Below are 23271 nucleotides of genomic sequence, written 5' to 3'. Positions count from 1 at the left end.
GAAAGTCAAATGTCTCGTATTTTTCATAATGTGAATAACGTTTTTTTTTTTTTTTTGCTTGTCAAAAAAATTTCGGTTAGCAACTCCTAAAATTTATGCTGATGACCTTTTTTTCTGCTTGTCAAAAAATTTTTTTGGATAGCAACTCGTAAAATGTAGGTTTAAAACCTTTTATGGGGGCGCTTGTCAAATTTTTTACCTTTGTCCATCCCAAAATTTCAGGTAGACACCCCCTAAATTTTCTGGCTTCCGCCGCCAATGTTTGTATTTACATAGTCTTGAAATGGACTTCATTCACTACACCGAAATACAGATCACTGCATTATTGTCTTCATTCTTTTTAGGGCGTCATACAAAAAGTGACATATCTTATCCCGAATTGTAGACACCTTTGCTAAGACCGCAGGAAGAAATATAGGCCTACAAAAGATTTTTCGCTAAGCAATATGCTTTTTTATTTAGGCACCGAAGGCACTAGAAATTAGTGGACAAAAGGTAAAGAGCGGGAGCACGAAATATAATCACACAGATCGCTGGAGACAGTGGCGTAACTACGGGGGGGGGGCATGGAGAGGCACGTGCCCGGCTGTCTAAAAAAAAACGAGGAAAAAGAGGGAGAAAGGAAGAGAAACGTATTGGGAAGAAGGAATCATTTTTCATTATAATGCTATATTACATAAGAAATATTTTTTCATAACTGTATGAAACATAATTTGCTCTTGGTCTATGCATAGAGCTGTTAGCTCCATGGTCTATGTCTTCAATGTTCCTGGTGCTCGCGTTGTCTGTTTACCGAGATATATAATCCTGTTCTACTAAAACCTCCCGTTTTCAAGTCAATATAAATATATTTCCTCGCATTTCGAGTTATTGTTTTTTGTAGTGACATATGCTTGTTTTTCATGACTACTTAAAGTGATTGTCCCATATTAAGGGCATGATATAACACATTTCCTGTCCGAGCTTACGTTCGCATTAGTGGATTGGTGAGATAATCATGAATTCCCAAAATCAGTCCTTAAAATGCCCCTTTTTCTAATCTGAATTACAACAATTTTCAGCTCGCACTTCGCACTCGCATCATTTGGTTAGTGAAATATGTATATTCTTAGTGAATTCCTACAAACAAGCCATAAAATTTTCAGCTCGCGCTTCGCGCTCGCAACATTTGATTAGTGAGATGCGTATGATAATCATGATTACAATGACTGCAAAAAGTGCTTCATGTGTTTAAAGTAATTCTAACAAAATCAGCAAGCGCTTGGCACTCGCATTCGATGACTATGGTGAGATATGTATATTCTTAATGGATTTCTTAAATAATAGTCCTTAAAATATCCGTTTGGGGTCAATATGTACAAAAATTTCAACTTAATTGCGCTTCGCACTCGCATCATATCGTGAGTGAAATACGTAAGGTCTTCGTTAAACAAACCTTAGAATGCCCTAGCTCTTCAGGTCTGAATTTCCAAAATTTTCAGCTCGCTCTTCGCGCTCGCAATATTTGATTAGTGAGATGCGTATGTTACTCATGATTACAATTACTACAAGTGCTTCATGTGTTTAGATATAATTCTAACAAAATCAGCAAGCGCTTGGCACTCGCATTTGACTATGGTGAGATATGTATATTTTTAATGGATTTCTTAAATAATAGTCCTTAAAATAGCCATTTTGGGTCAATATGTACAAAAAATTTCAACTTAATTGCGCTTCGCACTCGCATCATATCGTGTGTGAAATACGTAAGGTCTCCGTTAAACAAGCCTTAGAATGTCCCTCTTCAGGTCTGAATTTCCAAAATTTTCAGCTCGCTCTTCGCGCTCGCAATATTTGATTAGTGAGATGCGTATGTTACTCATGATTACAATTACTACAAGTGCTTCATGTGCTTAGATGTAATGCTAACAAAATCAGCAAACGATTGGCACTCGCATGACTACGGTGAGATATGTATACTCCTAATGAATTCCTAAAATATAGTAATTCTCCGTTTGGGGTTAATATATACAAAAATTTCAACTTGCGCTTCGCGCTTGCATTGTTGCAGCGAGACAGGTACATATCATGATCACAAAAAATATGATTGTTATGTCCCTTTTTAGGTATGAATATCAAAAATTTTCAGCTCGCGCTTCGCGCTCGCATTATTTGATCAGTGAGATACATATCCGTTTAATGGCACTGTCCTTAAAATTTCTCCATTAGGTCAGTATACCTGGCAACTGAGCGCACTTCGCGCTCAGTTTACTCAAAATTCAAAATGCAGTGGCTCAAAAGTTGTGCCGGTGCCACCACAATGCCGTGACCCATATGGTACGCCACTGGCTGGAGACATGGGTAAAATGAGCATATAATTTTTGTGCTGTCGTATATAATTTTTCTTGATGTGGTGTGACCTCAGTTGATTTTAATTTTACTCAACTTATTCTGTAATATGAATAAAAGTAAAACAATTGATTTCCTGATTTTGGTTTATAGCCTAGAGAAGGTTGGAGACACGCAAATGTCCTTTAAGTGATCCTTTTCGGAGAGTATGGCCCATAATCATGTGATCTCATTCTTCTGTGTGGCTTATTCTAAGTTGTCTGTCTTCAGACTTATACACGAATTTATAAGTGTAATGTATAGTTTCAATTTCAATTTTAATTAATTCAAATGGAAAATGTCAAAATTAATCGTCAAGACTTATTATACCATAGAGCTATTACAGATTATCAGGGGTGGATCCAGCCTTCGCCGATAGGGGGGGGCGATTTTTTTTTTAAAATAGTGATCGACATAAATGATTCTTTTTAAAGTTATCCCGTCATTTTAATATTTTTTATCAACTCATCTTCCTCTATCTTCTTCTTTTTATCTGCTTTCTTTTGATTATTTTTTCTTTCTTTCTTTCTTCCTTCCTTCCTTCCTTCTTTCACTCTTTTTGCTCCGCCAATGGAGGGGGGGGCGGGCCCCTCGCCCCCCCCCCCTGGATCCGCCTATGCATTATAATTAACTGAAAGAAAGATTAACTTGAAAAGCTGCAGCGGAGGCTAGGCGCGCGCGGCGGCAACGTACGTACGTACGTACGTGTACTGGGTACAGGTACAGTCCCTACATACCGTACATTACTAGGCCTAGTGGAATTTGCATGGGTTTTGACTTTTAGTAAAATTCAGAGTTTTACTCTTTTCTGCGCATTCTTGGATTCAATCTCGGGATAAAATTTGGCCAAGGAATTCATCGAACATGTCAGGTGAGTGGAGCGTAAAATGTGATAAATCTAGGTCTAGGTCTAATTAAGAACGATTTGGTGATGAATTTGTAGTCCGACCTGGCTCCATCATTATCTGCCGGACCTGTTCCTGATCCTGGCCTGGTGACCGGCTGGCAGCCGTCTGTTTCGAGGAGTTTTTTAACATTTTATTAGGTGGTCTGTCTGTGACAGATCACCTCTTAATTTCGTCAGAATTTTCTTTATTAGGTGGTCTATCTATGACAGATCACCTATTGTATTATTGATTTCGTCAGAATTTTCTTTCTTTATTTCTTTCTTTATTCTTGTCGCCTATGTTTGTCGCCAAACTTCCCAAAGGCACTTGTTCACTGCTACCATCTGATCTGGCCTGTGGAGAATCTACAGGTCACTTGTTCACTGCTACCACCCTGCCTGTGGGGAATCTACAGGTAGGACTATGGTATGCCAATGTTGCACAGAGGACACACTTCAAAAAATCATTAAAATATCACTTTTGTGACCAAAATTACTAATTTTCATACAGTTGCAATTTTTTTTCATAACACAAATAAGTAAGTTGGGAATAATTTTTGTATTCACCAGAGCGCTCAAAAACTTGAATTTGGGGCATATTTTTATGTACGCCCTCTATTGGTGGAAAGTAATATGGCAAGAAAATTTTCATTTTTTGATCTCTATTTTTCATTAAGAAAAAAATGATTTCAATAATCAAATTTAAATAAGAGCCAAGTTGTATAAATAATAGGTGTAATGAAAACTGTCAGTGTAAAAAAATTAAGCATTTGCCCCACAGAAAAAGAGAAAATAAGCCAAAAATTGCCACCCTTATTTTGCCACACATGGCACAACGAACAATTGTCCATAGACTGTGTACAACGGATAGATCAGCCATTCTCAATTACTTTTTTCGAAGCGCCACATTTCTTTTTGAGAATCTGTAATGCTCCACTAGCCATTACGCAAACCAGCAATGTATCAGCGGAGGGGGTTCAGAGGCCCCTGGTGGGGGTCGAGGGGGCAGAGCCCCCAGAAATTTTGGAATATGAGGCCTTTTTAATTTCCCAGAGGGGCTCTAATTACTATCAACAGAAGAAATACAAATGCCAACAAACTACACAATATTAATATTTAAAAAAAATGACCAGTGATTTTTTCAAAACATACCAATGATACCACTAGATCAGACTGTTCTGCACCAGATCTATTGGCTGAAGCAAGTGGCGTAATGAGTAAAAAAAATGAGGGGGCTTGATATGGCAGCTGAAGCAAAAATGTTGAACTTTTCAATACAAATATCTATATTTTGACATTATATTAAGAAAATAATACAATATTCCACTCTTTCCATTTCCTTTTCTTCCCCTTTCTCCTTTGTTTTTTCTTGGCCATGAAACACTTGGGGGCCGGCCCCCAATCCCCACCCCATCTGTACGCCAGTGGTTAAGTACGTTTCCCGATTTTGCAAGGGATGAATATTAGGCGTTGTGCTGCACTAACGTCCCAACTGCCCCCCCCCCCCCCCCCCGCTCTCTCTCTACAACTCACATGCAGTATCATTCATTCAGTTCATGTCAAGCAAGAGTGCATGCAGGCAATCACAGCAGGCAATGCATCTGAGCATACATGTATTTCACTTTTACAACTTCGGATTTTAATCGGCTCCGGAAACAGAGTTTCCACTTGTTATGTCCTAAATTCATAATCTTTTATGATCAGGATGTTCTTTGAATATCACCCGGAATATCATATTATTTGATGTTTAACTCTTAACCAAAACGTATACTCTGGAAATGCAAAATTTCTCACCGTTGAAATAGAAATCCTACAATTCAATTAGCAATAAGTGTCAAGGAAAGAGTTTTTGTTTTCTCTTTGTATTAAAATGATCACCAAAACCTTATTTCCAGGTTACTAGTAGATACATTTTTTCTCCCCAATTTTTCCTTATTTTTACTTTTTTAATACCGGCTTCCAAGCACCACTCCACAAGGTTCAGAGCGCCACAAGTGGCGCGCGCGCCACCATTTGAGAACCCATCGGATAGATCGTCTCCGCACAGCGATTCGAAGACTGCTGATTGGTCAATCGCGCAGATCACGTCATGACCACGTGGTCCCAAAAATAATTCCTTCGGACTGCGTGCGGAAGTATCGATAGCGATAACGATATCCGGTCACGTTGTGTACGCCGTAAATAGTTTTGGTTCGTGATCGGATCGCTCCGGTATCGATCGAAAATTATCGAAACTCTGCAATTCATGCATATTCACGCGACGCTCCGAAACCCGGAAGCCAATTGACTTTGTGCACGTTGCGATAGACTCTACAAATTCCAACGAACACGATGGCATATAGACGCTAATTCGTAAGATTTTGACGGAAAAGCAAGAAGTAATCGAAATTTGCTTACCTGTGCAGTATCGGTGAGAAAATAGATCCTCCGAGAATACCTTTCATAATTCATATAAAATACGGGAAAGTGAAATTCTAGGTCGATTTTGGTACGAGGTGATAGAGAATTGCACACTTGTTTTGGTGGAATTCTGTGTGGGGAAATAAAAGGCTTGCACTGCACATGCTTACTATATTTTCATTCATAAATTGGTTCTCGGCAGGGGCTGGATGACGTCATTTAATAAGCAAAAATGTACACGACCGCTACGTTCACGCTCCGCTATCCGTTGTACACAATTGTTCGTTGTGCATGGAGATATAACTGAGAACAAGGTTATATTATAACCTTGTTCATTGAATGAGTGCTACAGGTAGGACTATGGTATGCCAATGCTGTACACCCTTATTTTGCCACACATGGAGATATAACTGAGAACAAGGTTATATTATAACCTTGTTCATTGAATGAGTGCTACAGGTAGGACTATGGCACTTGTTCACTGCTACCATCTGGCCTGTGGAGAATCTACAGGTAGGACTATGGTATGCCAATGCTGTATAGAGCACACACTTTAAAAAATCATTAAAATATCACTTTTGTGACCAAAATTACTAATTTCCATATAGTTTTAATTTATTTATCATTAGTAATGTGGGAATAATTTTTGTATTCACCAGAGCGCTCAAAAACTTGAATTTTGGGCATATTTTTGTGTACGCCCTCTATTGGTGGAAAGTAATATGGCAAGAAAAATTTCATTTTTTGATCTCTAATTTTAATTAAGAAAAAATGATATAAAGAATCAAATTTAAATAAGGGCCAAGCAGTATGAATTAACAGGTCTAATGGAAACTGTCAGTGTAAAAAAATCAAGCATTTGCCCCAAAGAAAAAGAGAAAATAAGCCAAACATTGCCACCTTTATTTTGTCACACATGGAGATATAACTGAGAACAAGGTTATATTATAACCTTGTTCATTGAATGAGTGGACTATGGTATGCCAATGCTGTATAGAGCACACACTCTAAAAAATCATTCAAATATCACTTTTGTGACCAAAATTACTAATTTTCATACAGTTTTAATTTATCAGTAATGTGGGAATAATTTTTGTATTGACCAGAGCGCTCAAAAACTTGAAAAAATGATATAAAGAATCAAATTTAAATAAGAGCCAAGCAGTATGAATTAACAGGTCTAATGGAAACTGTCAGTGTAAAAAAATCAAGCATTTGCCCCAAAGAAAAAGAGAAAATAAGCCAAACATTGCCACCCTTATTTTGTCACACATGGAGATATAACTGAGAACAAGGTTATTACAGAGATGCCAACCCTCCCGATTTCATCGGGAGGCTCCCGAAAATTCATCCCAACTCCCGCCCTTACGATTACCATCCTTATCCTCCCGAAATTATGATTTTTTGCATTGATCACATTGGATTGGAAGGACATATATCGTCTGCTAACTTTAGCATGTAGTAACTCCATTACGTTCGCTGCTACTAAATTCTGTGTGAAAGGTAGACAAATAAGGAGCAGCGAAAAGCTGGTGAATGTGATATGCCCAACAGAAATCCACTTTGCACCAGGCCGGTAGGCCCGGCTAGCTTTGCGAGGCGTGTGCGCTCGCGGCCACTGGATTTGTCGAGTCGTGCGGTGGATATCGGTGTGTGATTTCGGCGTATTGATGGGTTGATATTGACACGAAATGGCGGAAAATCGACAAAAAAAGACCAAGAAATGGTCTCAGAAGTATAAGACTGAATACAGTCTCCAGTACTTGTGTGTTCGGAAGTCGGAAAGAGGAATTTACCATGCATTTTGCGCAATTTGCAGCGTGGACATTTCAGTTTAGCACGGAGGTCGTGATGATATTCGGAAGCACTTGTCTTAACGTTCGGAAGCAAACTTCATTGGCTATGCCTACGGACATTGCGAAGACAAGATCTTCGAGCTCCACTAGTACCCTGTTGTCTTTATTTCACCAAGCAAGGGACCAGCGCTGAGCTTTTCTTTACTGGATTTATAGTGGAACATAACCTGCCTATAGCCGATAGTGATAATTCCTCCTTATTATTGTTGAACAGGTATTTCTTTTGTCCCCTCATTTTTTTTTACATGTAAAAATGCATGTTTGATATTTTTTATGTTGAAAAAGTGGGAACAATGATTATTTGAAAGCATGTGAAATGCCCCAAAATAACGGTCAGATTGCACCAGAGAGCATCTAGAAACCCAGAGCTTCCAGGGCCCTAAGGCGGGCCCTGGACCCCGGCCGCAAGGGTCGAGCGCTCCGCGCTCGAGATGTGCGCTACGTGCACATAATTTGGTGGCGGTTGCAAATCCTCCCTAATTTTGATTTCCAAAAGTTGGCATCTCTGATATTATAACCTTGTTCAATGAATGAGTGTCGCCAACTTTTCTCGGAATTGGCTGAATCAATTTTGCTGATTTTTTTGTCATACATAGAATCTATCATAGAGACGGCATACTAAGCTTTTCAAGGTCATATGGTTATGATGACGTCATCTACGCGCCATTGTGTAAAATTCTTCATTTGATATATCTTCATTATCAATTATCAAAAGCTAACAATATTTACATGACATTAACTTCAGTTCAGGTCAAAGGTCAACTGTCAATGTCATCAAAGGTCATGTAAAGGTCATGACGCGCGCGTATGCACGCGTCAAAGTTAAAAAAAAATCTCCAAATGGCCTATAAAATTTTTTGGGTACGTTTCGGGTCATTTTAACTGTAGGGTTGAAGAAAAATATATGTTTGGAGTTGAAAATAAATGAAGTTCTAAATCATGAAACTGAAGGAGGATAAGTAAAACTGAGACGCAAAATGAAGAGAACTTAAACCGAAGGAGTCTGGTTGTACACTGCTATATTTGCTGGGCTTCCTTGCCTCAGTAAAACTCATACAAAATTAGCATATATTTAAATTACACAAAATCAACCAATGGAAATAAAGAGAATGGAGAAGCCAACTGAAAGTGGAAAAGTCCAATTCATAAAAATAGCCAATAAGAGATAGAGGATGGAGATGAATAAGATGTTGTGATGATTACATAATAAGAATGTTGAACAAAAGAATCAGATGTGAGAATGTAATGAATGAACACATCTGAATAGGAAAGGAATGACAGGAGAAGTAGGTTGAAAGTCAAATGTTACTAAACGGATGACAACAGAAGCATGGAGAATTTAAACAAAGCTGAACTAAATACCAAAGCTTGAACTATAAATAACTAAACTATTAAAGGAAACCAAATGTCAAAATAACAGTCCTACATAAACATCCTTCTTTCAAAAAAATTGTCCTCAATTTTTAAAAGTAAAGAACTAAAATATGAAATATAACTGCAAAACCAGAATTTGACAAGTTGAACATCTAACATTATTTACATAAAAGTATTTAAAAATAACTAACGTAACCATGACATAATTCCATATTTACAATAAATGTGAAGACTAGGAGAGGATAGAAAAATTTGAAGAAAAAAAATATTTTTTTATTAGAATTTTGAACTTTTCCTTTTTGGCATCATATGTGTAACTTCAATGGAAAATCAACTTGCAAATAATTTCAATGTATATCTTATACGTGCATGCCATGAAATGAAATACAATCAATTAAGAAAGAACAAAAAAGAATTGTCTTGATTTTGGAAAAGAAAAAAAATTATAATCTTGAATATATTTTTTTTCAAATTATAAAAGATTTGTTTTTGTTAAAATTATGCAGTCTTGCCAACTGGAAAAATGTATCCCCTAGACTTACAAAAAAAAATGAAAAACTTATATGAGAGCACTACTAGACAAATAGATAAAAACAATTATGGTAGCTCAAAGGAATATTGAATAACATTGAAAAGTGCGAGATAAAATACTACTGAACTTTACAAAAATTAAACATGACGTTAAGCAAATAACATAATTACCAGAAATTATGAAAAATCAAAAATTTGAATTCATATAAAGCCATATTTTTCTGAAATTATATGACAAAGTATATTAAGTTCAATCTTTGACTTTACATTAAAAGGACATTAAAATAGGGATATAAAAAATTTAGGAATCTTAACCGAATGTGGGGGAAAAAAAATTGCTGAGTAATACAAATAAAAAAAGACTTAAATTTGTGTAGTTAGTAAAATTACAATATGATGAAACTTCTATAGTCTAAAAATAATGAGAAATGATTTAAATTGAACATTTAACTAAGTCTGACTTTGTGCAATATCATTGATAAAACTTCAATAAATATACAGTGATTAAAAATTGAAATAATTTTGAGCATTAAGGTGTACAAATGAAATATTTCAAAAATTTTGTTTGTCATAATCTCCTTTAGTTTTACAATTTCATATATTGCACTTAGTTCCACATTATTTTCAGATTTAGAGATTGACAAAATTTAAATATTTAAACATCTCTAATATCAAAATATTAAAATGCATTCAGATTCAATATTGAGCTGAGAAAATTATAATTTTGATATACATGTATTGCACATTAATTGTAATCACTTGATCCATATTGACAAATCGTAAATATATTTCAATTTATGTACATTTAAGACACCAATTTAAGACAATTGCCTAAAGAAATTATCTGATTCACTAAACAAAAACATACTTTTGTAGAATTTGAATGATCTTGCTAAAAATGTTTCTATTTATAAGCCTAACATTAAATCAAAATAAGGCATGTGATTAATTCCAGTTAAGAATCAAATATAATATTATGTATATGGGTTTGATAAAAAAGAAGAGTGAATATTGATTGCGTTTTTTGTAATCGAATTCATTTGTGTATAAGAAAACACTCAAGTATAAATAAAATACTGGAATTTGTGTATCATATGCCTTTTACAGTATATCAAGAAATAGAGCAGTTTGGATACATGATTTGTCTAAAATTTGATAAAATGTTATTAAATTGAATTTAGAATTTGGCTATCATAGTAAATATCTATCGTTTTTACACGAAACCGATTGAATAGAACTTATTAATACATTTGGCAAGATTATCCCATAGATCAAACTGAAACCAAATGTCAAAATAACAGTCCTACATAAGCATTTCACAAATTTGCGCGCGCGTTTCCGCTCGTAATGCCATAACGCAACACAGAAACACCGTTTTTTTTACATCATTGCATTGATAATAAAATTTTGAACAATTTGATACCTTGATCAACCTTCTACAACCATTAATAACGAAATTAACACCCGTTAAAGTTTGCAGCACGTGTGCGCGCTAGGCCCGTTTTGAAAGTCCATTTTTGATGCACGTGTACACGGCGTGTTTTTCGGTCGTGTACACGTGTACACGTTGTAAACACTGTGAGAGCGAGTTCTGTTTTCATGTCGACACGGACCCGCATCAACATGTCATAAAAAAGGGGTCTATATAGCCTAAGTCACGGTTTTAAAGCTTACCTGATAAGTTTGAAGTTACAATCCACAAAAATTGGTGCAAATTAAAAGTTTACTCGGCTTAGCAGCGCATTAAATTAATAAAGAATGCAAAAGAAAATCAGTGCAGGGCCCTAGCTAGCGCCGACGCCCGTTGGATGCGCATTTTGTATACTGTACCGTACATGCATGCACAGATCGCTGCAGAATAAGTGTAACTGAAGTTATCGATTGATTTTCATTATTATGTTGCCAATTTGAAGAGCGTTTGTAGGCTTGTAGCACATGTGTGCGAGCGTATAACACGTAAGTTGAAGCGATGATCGCTATCGCAATTGGTGATTCTCAAATTGACTCTGAGTGTGATTGAGCAACGCTTCCGAGCTTTCGAGACCGGAGCAGACCCATTTCGTGGTACAAAAACGTGAGTCTCCAGAAAGAATGTGGATTAAATTGGCGATTTTGGAAGTGAACTCACTCTGGATTAATTGAAATATATTGACATATTAGTATTTAAAACATGTGCAGTGTCTGAGAAATAAGATTTAATGTGAGGCTGTGAGCTTGTTCACTGACTTTGTAGCCCCATGCAAGCTTTATGCAGACGCTACCGTGTACACGGTGATGGAATTTAGTACACGTGCACTGACTTGACCGTGCGTGTACACGTGTACACGTGTACCCGAAACGGGCCTAGTGCGCGCGAGCTCTCACTATAGGCCATATATGGGCAAAAACATGCCTATTGAAAATTCACTGTAGCTCTTTAAATAGTCCATTGACCCCCAATTTTTTTTTCATATATCGATAGAGTATTAGTTGTAAATTTGATTTCATGTCACCAATGTCCCTCAATTTGATCATGACGTCATCAAAATGGCGCCTAAACTAAAAATTTAATTTTTCAAAAATGACGTCATCAAATTTACGCAAATTTGGTTGTAACTTCTCGAAAATAAATTATTTTTCGCCCAGGGTTGTATATGTTGTAGTTAAGAATGTACTCTTTCTCCTGAGTTAACACGAATTTTCATTTTGAAAAACGCATCATGGCGTAAAACAGCGATGTAAAGAGGCATGTCATTTTTCCTCATTTTGCGTGTAATCTCTATGGGACATGACTTTTTTTCAAAACTGGATTCGACATTCCTCTATTTCGTGAGCCATATCTCCATTTTTTAGTGTCACTTTTCCCTGAGCTTTTAGTATGATGTAGCTGAGATCCTAAGCTTTCGCAAGTGTTCCCTCCATTTTTTTATCAGATGCCGGGATCATGCCCGTTTTTCACTTGCAAAATTGGAATTGTAATTCTCAAAATTGCTTACGTGTAATCTCTATGGGGAATATCGTGGCTCAATGGATAACGCATTTGACTTGCTTTCTCGAGGGCGGAGGTTCGAGTCCTGGGGTAAACAAGATGATTTTCTTTTCCATTTTTTTTCTCTTTTTACCACCTCGTACATGATCCTTTATGATAATTTAAAGGTACAAAAGTTAAAATTTAGCAAGATAAAACAGATTATAATTACTTTTTTTCATATCACATGTATTGGCATACATCAAAGAGACCCTTTTATAGTGCTTTATCATCTCCCGTCTTTCACAAGCATTCTATCCATAATCAACATTCAGTTGTCATCATGAAGATCACATTGATCTGCATGAACATGGTAATAGTGATCATGATGGCAATAATAAAGACAGACCACCTAATTCGTCCGCATGACGAATTAAAATCTAGTTATTTATTTCTTTATTTTTCGCACCTATGTTTGTCGCCAACTTTTCTCAGAATTGGCCTAATCAATTTTGCTAATTTTTTTGTCACATATAGAGTCTATCATAGAGACGGCATACGAATCTTTTCAAGGTCATATGGTCATGATGACGTCATCTACGCGCCATTTTGTAAAATTCTTCATTTGATCATATCTTCAAATGTTATCAATTATCAAAAATTAACAATATTTACATGACATTAACTTCAGGTTAAGTGTCAACTGTCAATGTCATCAAAGGTCATGTAAAGGTCATAACGCGCGCGTCAAAGGTAAAAAAATTCTCTAAATGGCCTATAAAATTTTTTGGGTGCGTTTCAGGTCATTTTAAGCATTTCAAAAATTTGTGCGCGCACATATGCGCGCGCGTTTCCGCGCGTAACACCTTAACGCATGGCAGAAACACCATTTCTTTTAATATCATTGCATTGCTAATAAAATTCTGAGCAATTTGATACCTTGATCAACCTTCTACAACCATTAATAACGAAATTAACACCCGTTAAAGTTTGCAGCACGTGTGCGCGCGAGCTCTCACTATAGGCCATATATGTGCAAAAACATGCCTATTGAAAATTCACTTTAGCTCTTTAAGTAATCCGTTGACCCCCAAATTTTTTTCATATATCGATAGAGTATGAGTTGTAGATTTGATTTCATGTCACCAATGTCCCTCAATTCGATCATGACGTCATCAAAATGGTGCCTAAACTAAAAATTTCATTTTTTTCAAAAATGACGTCATCAAATTTATGCAAATTTGATTGTAACTTCTCGAATATCGATTGCTTTTCGCCCAGATTTGGATATGTTGTAGTTTAGAATGTACTCTTTCTCTTAATTAACATGAATTTTCATTTTGAGAAACGCATCATTGCGTAAAACAGCAATGAAAAGAGGCATGTCATTTTTCATCATTTTGCGTGTAATCTCTATGGGACATGACTTTTTCTCAAAACTGGATTCGACATTCCTCTAGTTCGTGAGCCATATCTCCATTTTTTAGTGTCACTTTTCCCTGAGCTTTTAGTATGATGTAGCTGAGATTCTAAGCTTTCGCAAGTGTGCCCTCCATTTTTTGATCAGATGCCGGGATCATGCCCGTTTTTCACTTGCAAAACTGGAATTGTAATTGTCAATTATATTGCTTACGTGTAATCTCTATGGGGAATGTCATGGCTCAATGGATAACGCACTTGACTTGTGTTCTCGGGGGCGCAGGTTCGAGTCCTGGGGTGAACAAGATGATTTTTTTTCCATTTTGTTTTTCTTTTTGCCACCTCTTACATGATCCTTTATGATAATTAAAAGGTATAAAAGTTTAAATTTAGCAAGATAAAACAGATTATAATTGCTTTTTTCATATCACATGTATTTTGCGTGTAATCTCTATGGGACATGACTTTTCCTCAAAACTAGATTCGACATTCCTCTATTTCGTGAGCCATATCTCCATTGTTTCTTGACAGTTTTCCCTGAGCATTTAGTATGTTGTAGCTGAGATTCCAAGCTTTTGGAAATGCAATCTCTATTTATTGATCAGATGCCGGGATCATGCCCGTATTTCGCTTGCAATATTGGAATTGTAATTCTCAAAATTGCTTACGTGTAATGTCTATGGGGAGTATCGTGGCTCAATGGATAATGCATTTGACTTGCTTTCTCGGGGGCGCAGGTTCGAGTCCTGGGGTTAACAATTTTTTTTCCATTTTTTTAAATTTTTACCACCTCTTACATGATCCTTTATGATAATTAAAAGGTATAAAAGTTTAAATTTAGCAAGATAAAAACAGATTACAATTACTTTTTTCATATCACATGTATATATTGTCATACATCAAAGAGACCCTTTTCACAGTGCTTTATCATCTCCCGTCTTTCACAAGTATCCCATCCATAATGAACATTCCGTTGACATCATGAAGATCATTTTGATCTGCATGAACATGGTAATAGTGATCATGATGGCGAGAATAAAGACAGACCACCTTATTCGTCCGCATGACGAATTAAAATCTAGTTTTTTTTATTTCTCCTCGTACACAGACGGCTCACTATCGTGAAGCCACCATTGGGGACTTGCAATGCAAAATCCCCCCTTTGGGGCTCTTCAATTTTTGTCTTTAATAAATAAAAATTTTGAAAGTTAACACAACCAAAATGCAAATTAATATTCCCTCTTGTCATTAATTGCCAAAAAACTGAGAAAAATCAAGTTAAAAGGATTCCCTCTTGGCATTAATTGCCAAAAAACTGAGAAAAATCAAGTTAAAAGGAACAATTCCCCGTTTTATTCGATCTTAAGTACATGTACATAAACATATGGCCATTGAGTCCACTGTACAGATCGTGCTAGAACTTCGGTCTCTGTATTTGGTGAGTGAAGCCAACGCAGTTCAGCTAAACAACCAACATAACAGAGACCAAAGCTTTTGGTCTAGTGACCGGTAACAGAGGGCAGGGAGCTCCCGCCCGCTTCGCAGGCGAAAGCCCAGCTCACCGTGCATTTATACCTTGGTCACATTTGCTACGGCCGCCGTAGATTCTAAAATTTCTACGGTGAGTAGCAATTCTATGGTCGCCTCAGAATTTCCACGGCCACTAACTCTAGCGGTCACATATGTTACGGTCGCCGCATGGCGTATTTTTTAATTTATGGAGAAAAAAATCTGCGGCTGACGTATGTCCTTGAAATCATGACGTACGGTCGCCCTAGGGCGACCCTGCGCTGGCCGTAGGTTTTTGACAAATACGGCAGACGCGAGGTGGCCGTAAGGCGCCCTCACGGCGGCCGCAGGGGGACTATACAGGGTATAGTATACCATAAATTGCTTGTCACACTCATCATGATACATGTATTTTACATTAGACATTTCAGAAGTTTTTCAAAGTTTTTTTCTGGGTAGGAAAAAAGGGGGCGCCAAAAGAGGGAGGGAAGAAAGGGAAAGAAAAGGGAGATAAAAAAAGGAGGGGGAAAGAAGAGAAAGAGGAAAGAGAGAAAAGAAAGAGAGAAAGAAACAAGAAGAAGGGAAAAGGAGAGAAGAGAAAAGGAGAAAGGGGGAGTAATAAAAGTGCGGGGGCACTAAATTGATGTTCGACCTAGGAAGGGGGGGTCGCCAAATTAATGTTTGACACTGATCTGAATATTATACGATCAGTAGTGTTCGACCTAGGAGGGGGGGGCAAATTTGACTTTTGGGGTGATTCGCGCTTCGCGCTCGCATTGAATGATTAGTTAGATGGACATCCTGTTAATGATACGGGCAAGTCCAAGAAAAGGTCACCCTAGAAGGCAAAATTTCATCTTTCATTTAAGAAGTTATCTTTGGTGGGGTAAGAAAGCCCAAATGTTAAATTTTAAAATTTAATTAAGAAAAATCTGATAATATGCATATTTATGCTAATTTGGGGCACCTAATTTGCATAATTGGTAAAATGGGCGTTACGTATGGGACAATTATAAAAACTCATAGAAAATAAAAACAAAACTTGTGAGATTTAGTCATAGGTGGGACATGGACCCCCTAACATCTTATTACTTTTTGGGGAAAAAATGTGATGTCATCTAATTAATTATGCAAATTAGGTCTTGTCCAAGGATGGAATGTCCCATACGTAACATTTTGAGGATGTTTTTTTAAGTTATTTCTCATAATACAATACTTGCATTGTTGCATCTCTGGGAAGTTCTAATTTATAAAGTATGAAAATGTTATACCCAAAAAAGTTTCAAAAATAGAGTTTACTTTTTAATTAAAAGTTAATTAAAAAATTGTTACGTATGGGACAACATGTTACGTATGGGACATTTACACACAATGTCAATGGGGAGATTTGTGTACAAAGTGAATGGAGAAAAAAAATTCAAGAGTGCTCTAAAAAGTGATTATTTACCTTTTCTTTAGTTTTTAAAGACTGATTTGTTATGAATACTGATTAATGAAAACAATTGAAGTGAAAAAATTGTGAAAATGGAAAAATATGAATAAAATAAAAAACAATAGAAATACATAAGAAATTCATGAAACCATGAAAAACAAGGAAAAAAATGTTGAAATGGCTAATTTCCTTTTCAGTCATATCAAATATGTCTCAATAGAACATTTTAAAAGATAGAAACTCTTTTGTCATTTCCATATTTTAAATTATTTCAATTTGTTGAATTATGGGGGATATTGTGTACGTTCTCTATGGGGACAAAATGTCCCATACGTAACTGTCCCATACGTAACATGTCATTAATTTGTTTAATTAGAGTCTGTAATTAGAGGGATTTGGCTTATGACATGAAACTTGCCTTAGATATACTAGAGTATTGTGACTTCTATCACACTAAGTTACAAGTTGTCAAATGAAATACTTTCAGAGAATTCTCAACTTGAAAAAATTGTTTTAAAAATTGTCTTTTTTCTGCGTCCCATACGTAACGGCCCATCTTTTCTCTCTAAAAGGTCAAGGTCGAGGTCATATGCCACCATTTTTTCCATGATTATTCTTCTCCTAGATGTCTACCATCATGAGGGTATTCAATCTAATCAAAGTCAATTAACACTATTTTTCAGGTCATTGAAGCCTCTGAAATGTCCCATACGTAACGCGCGCGAATTCTTGGACTTGCCCATACCTAAATTGCGTAGAATGTCTAGTTTTGGAACGGAATATAAAAAATTTCAGCTCGCACTTCGCGCTCGCATCGAATAATATTTAAGTGCCCATACTGTTCATGATTACTAATAATGCTTAGAATTTCCAAACTTTGGGTCATTTTGGATTATAAACAATTTTCAGCTCACCCTGACAGATAAATAGAATGATAGATACCCATCCTGCTCATGCTTACAACACTCCTCAGAATATTCTATTTATTCTATTTGTTCTTTTAAAACAAGTGGTATTACATCATATTCATGAATAGTTTGCTTTTTATTAAGTTATCATTAAAAAAGTGGTCTGCAGTTGCCCTTTTTCATGTGATTATGAAATAAAATAATTCAACATGCATTTAAGGCACCTGTTTGCCTGACGAGGAGGGGTCGCCATTTTTTTTCTGAAAAGTACACATGCATATGGGCCAAAAATTATAGGTCGGGCCCCCGAGGTGCAAAATTCTAAATACGCGCCTTGTGGCTCCGAGCATATAACACAAAAGGAGAAGGGGAAAGGAGGGAAGAAAAACACGAGGGCAGCCGCACGGCCACCGTAGACCATTCTACGCCATGCCTACGGCTAGTCTAATTTCTACGGCGAGCGTAGAAAAGAAAAAATGTTATAACTCCGCGTTAAAATTCTACGGCCACCCCTACGGCATGTAAAAAGTAGGAATCCGCCGTACGTCGACCCTGCGGCCACCGCATATTTTCTGCGGCCGCCGCAGAAATCTCTCGAATTCAGGTATCTACGGCCGCCGTAGAGCAAATGTGACCAAGGTATTACTCATACTCACGGGATCGGGACTACATGTAGGATTGATTGTGGTCACAATTAGGCTTCTTGAGGCTAAAAAATCATAATACTGACGTAGGCTTTCTCTCAATGAAGCGTGGGGCCCGTTTCTCAACACCGTCATACATGTCATAACATAAATGTCTAACTTCTTGACTAAATCGGAGAGCATGGTGAGCTACTTCTCTGCTAACCGTTTCACAAAGTCCTCTTTACCAAGATCGGGTACAAACAACCTCACTAAATATTTATGACACCTCCGAACCTGTCATAACTTCTTTCTTAAATCTTAATGACGTAGTGGCATCAAGGTGTAGACTATGACATGCAAAAGTGCCTAGAAATTTAAAAATTATCATCTTACGTAATAAATCATAGAGGTTGAAATTACATCACAAAACAAGTGGGGTAACATGGGTAATGCATTCATTGATAATTGTAAGACAAAGAAACTATAAAAACTGTTGGTAAAACGCCACAAAACCATTCATTTTGAAATAGTAAAATAATTTAATTGATAAAGATTCTACCACATCAGGCCATCCATAACTGGACTCGTATTTGTTGTTTTCAGACCCCTATTAACAGTTGGATAAATTCCATCTCTAATGTATGCATATAATTTGTCAAATATCGTATGTTTCGGTATCAAAGATTAAAAAATGTTTTGTTAAACTATATTTTGATGACGTTTGGAATCGTAAAAGTCTAAAAGACCATATAATTATCATTTTACAAAGAAAATCGTTATGGTTTACTTTCGTAAACTATTAAAATTGGATATCCCGGGGGTACCCATCTCAACGTCCACAAGTGATGTTTTAGTCATGAAATGAATTATTCATTATTTAATTTTCTCAGCAATTGAATGCTCCAGTCTTCATGGTCTAGGTATGTATGATCCATAATTCACCTGTGCTATTTTATATTTTGAAAAGATGTATTTCCAAATTCATCACAATATTTGCAATTTTGTCATAATTTTTCTTTTTGAAAATTATGCTATTTTGTGTCGAAGGCTACGTCTCGTCTGCTCTTTTTACCAATAGTATCAATATCAAGGTCTTCTCGTTAGGAAGCCTTTTGTGAAACAGGTTTAGTAAGATTGGAACTAACTCTGTGGTTGGATAAAGATATGACTAACTTTTCCAGGTGTTGAGAAACGGGCCCCAGGTATTCCTATCCATACACATGCGTGTAGGCCGCCAAAACCTGAAACTTTCTCCCCCGAGATTTCTACTTTCCTTCTAAAAGATGTACATGTAGCCCTAAATCATGTACATGGGATGCGACTTCATTTCCGACATTTCTGCGCCATTGATTTTATTTACAAGAATTCATCAAAAAAATTAGAAAAATATGACAAGACAGAAGAGACTTGCCCGATGTTTACGCCGCCATCTTATTTCCTATTGTTCTACGCCAACCTTATGCGACGCACGCGTCTGTAACAGAAATTATGTAATGTAACCAATTTTTATTTCAATTCCCGATCCAATCTGATTTCCCCCCTTTTCCTACATTTTTCCGATTTCCAGTTTTGATGCTTGAGAATAAAAATTGGAAAGATCGGATAAAATAATGCATTAAGATATGACCATCCGGGGCCACTCATTCTATGAATAAGGTTATGATATACCGGTACATGTAACCTTGTTCTCTGTTACCATTCCCTGTGTGGTGAAATAAGGTTGGTAATGTTTGGCCTATTTTCTGTTTTTTTTTGGGGGGGACAAACACTTGATTTTTTTACACTGTCAGTTTCCATTACAGCTATTTATCATCTTACTTGGCTATTAAGTAAATTTGATCCTTTAAATTATTTTTTCTTAATTAAAAATAGAGATTGAAAAATGACAATTGTTGTTGAATATGATGGCGCTCTTCAATCTCTCCAGACTATTCGCGCCAGTCGCTTTCGTAAGTAGGACGTTGTCGGCAAGGCGATCCATACGGCATCAACCCATTGGTGACGATGACGTATTAATATAGATTAGTCACCCATCCACCTGACCTATTATATTAGTGGGTCCTACCAAATTAAACATCTTTGAGGAATAAACATTTTAATACAAATAGAGAAATTACATATCGCGCGTGCTAAATGATTGTTCGTGAAAAAGGGCACAACAGATAACCAATCGGCTACTAGCATGACTAGTCATATATATAGATCCACTGTAATTTCTTAAAATCTTTGTTAAATAACAATTCAATTGTGACATCACATACAATTTCACGTCCTTCTTATTCTTTTGTTTTGTCTTTTCTTATTAATAAGAAATATCAATCCTTCTTTCATGTCTAGTGTTTGAAGAAAATAACACACACCTAACTGTCAAAACGGTTAGTGGCATATATAAAACATAGTAGTTCCCGACCCGTGTATAATCGGGATTAACTAACAATTGTTTTAGATTCGAGTCATTCATCTTAAGTTTATCAAACATGATGCGTCTCTCCTTTACATATTTTGAACAAAATAAAAAATAATGTTCAATAGTCTCAAATACATTGCACACCTCACAGAGGCCTGAAGAGTGCTGTTTAATTTGAAACATATAATAGTTGAATTTGCACTCACCTATTGTAATTTGATGAAGGAGGCATTCCTTTTTCCGAGAAAAACCCTTTCTATAAGCCTGCTTAAAGACATTATCATGACTAGCATATAAAAATCTACCATTTCTAGACGCATTCCAATCTGCTTGCCAGACACCTTTATAAAATGTCATACGAGAGCATGTCAGTTCATTTATAGTGTTTGGTAAAACGATGTCTATAAAAATTTTCGCGGCTCCTTTCTTGGCAGCTTTATCGACAATCTCATTGCCGTTATCATTACAATGTGAGGGAATCCATTCAAAATTAATACAGATATCTTTCAAACTAAGTTTATGAATTAAAGAGACTCTAATGATACATTGTCTAAAACAGGTAAAATAAGACCTTTGTATATCATCTTCAAAATTTCATACCTATTCCCCCAGGACGTACCCGAAACGCAACGTAATAAATTTAATCTTTTCTTACATTTATCAATAATCGCATTAATGTGGCTAGACCAAGTTAGTTTCGAGTCTAACCACATACCAAGAAATTTGAACTGCTCACAAAGTCACAATGAGGCAAAACATGCCATTATTTTCAAAGTAATATCTTTCTTTTGTTTATTGGTAAAAAGGACTGGTGAACCCTTCTTACGCGCTCAACCATTGCCTATTCATTTACCACCAGAAAAGGTCAACAGTTGCTCTTTAAATTTACTTACGAACATCTTTATCAAAAACACCCACCTGGTGTTGCTTTCGCTCTTTCTCTGGCCTCTGCCAGCGGCATCCAGACACGTCACCAGGCCAGCAGGCATGGCCAGGGGGAGGCTAGCCAGGAGGCTCCTGGATATTAAAGTCATACCACTGACGGGCTTCATCTCCTCGGAGCCAGGGACAGGATGCCATTGCACTACACACACATCTCACGGTGAAACCAGTCGTTCTTAAAGTCGCTCTTATAACAGCTTTATGAAACAGCCCACAGGTCCCACCTGCAAATTATTGGATTATGCCGGTTCGGGTTTTCTGTCTACCTTGATTTGATGGTACATTGTAGCAATCATTAGGAGCCAGTGGTATAACAGTGATGCATCTAGCTCCATGGCTGGAAGGTTATTGTAAAAAGTTTCTGTCCATTTTCTATGGGGCCTAGCATGGACTGTATGGCTTTCATAATATGTGCATTTACTGTCACACTCTAGTGTTATTGGCTATAATGTATGTTCTAATAGTATTTTTTTTTGTATTAATTTTTTTTTTTTTGGGGGGGGAGGAATTTGGATGGGGAACCACCCTTGGATGAAATTTGATCACCTTGATCTACTTGTATATCTAAGATGGTAATATTCCTTAGAGGGTGCTGTGCGTGAAAACGTCTGTTATCTTCATGCGGATTGATTTTGATAGACATGTTGAACAAATGAAAGTCCTTGAAACTTGTTTTTAAAGAGAAGCATGAAACATCAGACAATTGCAGCATACGGTATTTAACATGGATGTTCAACAAAGAAGGATTAGAATAGAAGTGGAAAAGGTCCTTGAAAGTTGATTTTAAGTGTATTATGAGGAGCATCAGTCAATGGATTATTGATCGTATTGTAAGGTTATTTTGAAGTATGAGGAGTCATGTTGACTGCAGTATGAATATTCTAAAGTCCCCATTATATGGAAAGCAGAGAAATTTGACGGGACTACCGGACTAGGAAGAAAACAGAATTTCATGGCACACAATTTTTCAACTTTCAGCTCCTCAAAATAATAAAAATATGCAGTGAAAATCATGAATATCAAAGAAATTTCAAATAAAGAGAACTGTTCATCAATGGAAAATCTCCCAATCAAATGGTTACCGGTATGTATTGTTGAGTTTTTATTCATCAACCTCAGTGCATACATCATTTGTTTTTTTTTTATATTGAAATATCATTATTTACATGGATGTACTGTGTTTTGAACATTTGCCATGGTAGTGAAGAGAATTTGATTTTAAGAACACAGAAGAACATAGAATTCAAATTTTACAAAACAGAAAATGGGACTAAATTCTGATACTATATTAGTGTTGTAACTTAAGAGAAATTCCAGTAGTTGCAGTAAACACTGATTTCACAAGAAAGTCTGTCAAACAAGGCTTAATTGTCAGTATATCATCGAGGATCTAGATCTGGAACATTTACATAAACTGAATTTTGTGAAATCTTTAAATCTACGCTGAAAAATGTTCAGACTGAAGATCCCCAACACAGATAAGCGCACGTGGGACAGTGTATAATTATTGCTTTGAATGTCGGGCCCGACACTCTACCCGAATCCTGTGCTCATTTGCTGATTTCTCAGCAATTACACAATTTCTTGCAGAATCCTTTGGCACATACGTTTTATTTATATACAAACAGACACTTTGGTGGTCATTTCATTGGATTCTGTACGAATTC

The 23271-nt window shown here is 36.5% G+C and overlaps 1 protein-coding gene across 6 annotated transcripts in view; it reads left to right on the top strand.

Moving 5' to 3' along the window:
• The first annotated feature begins 3113 nt into the window (after positions 1–3113).
• The window catches only part of LOC121416323 (perilipin-2-like), a 39187-nt gene continuing 19029 nt past the window's right edge, over positions 3114–23271 (top strand). For 4 of the 6 annotated variants that reach the window (XM_041609880.1, XM_041609879.1, XM_041609878.1 and 1 more), the window contains exon 1: positions 21635–21764. In XM_041609880.1, coding sequence (XP_041465814.1) covers positions 21650–21764 — 115 coding nt within the window. In that variant the 5' untranslated portion in view covers positions 21635–21649. Of the gene's footprint in view, positions 3239–6126; positions 6167–21634; positions 21765–23271 lie in introns of those variants that run through there. The other 2 variants (XM_041609881.1, XM_041609883.1) reach the window with 2 other exon arrangements.

This window comes from Lytechinus variegatus, chromosome 5, assembly GCF_018143015.1.
Source record: "Lytechinus variegatus isolate NC3 chromosome 5, Lvar_3.0, whole genome shotgun sequence".
NCBI lineage: Eukaryota > Metazoa > Echinodermata > Echinoidea > Temnopleuroida > Toxopneustidae > Lytechinus > Lytechinus variegatus.
This window is presented reverse-complemented; position numbering and strand designations above follow the sequence as displayed.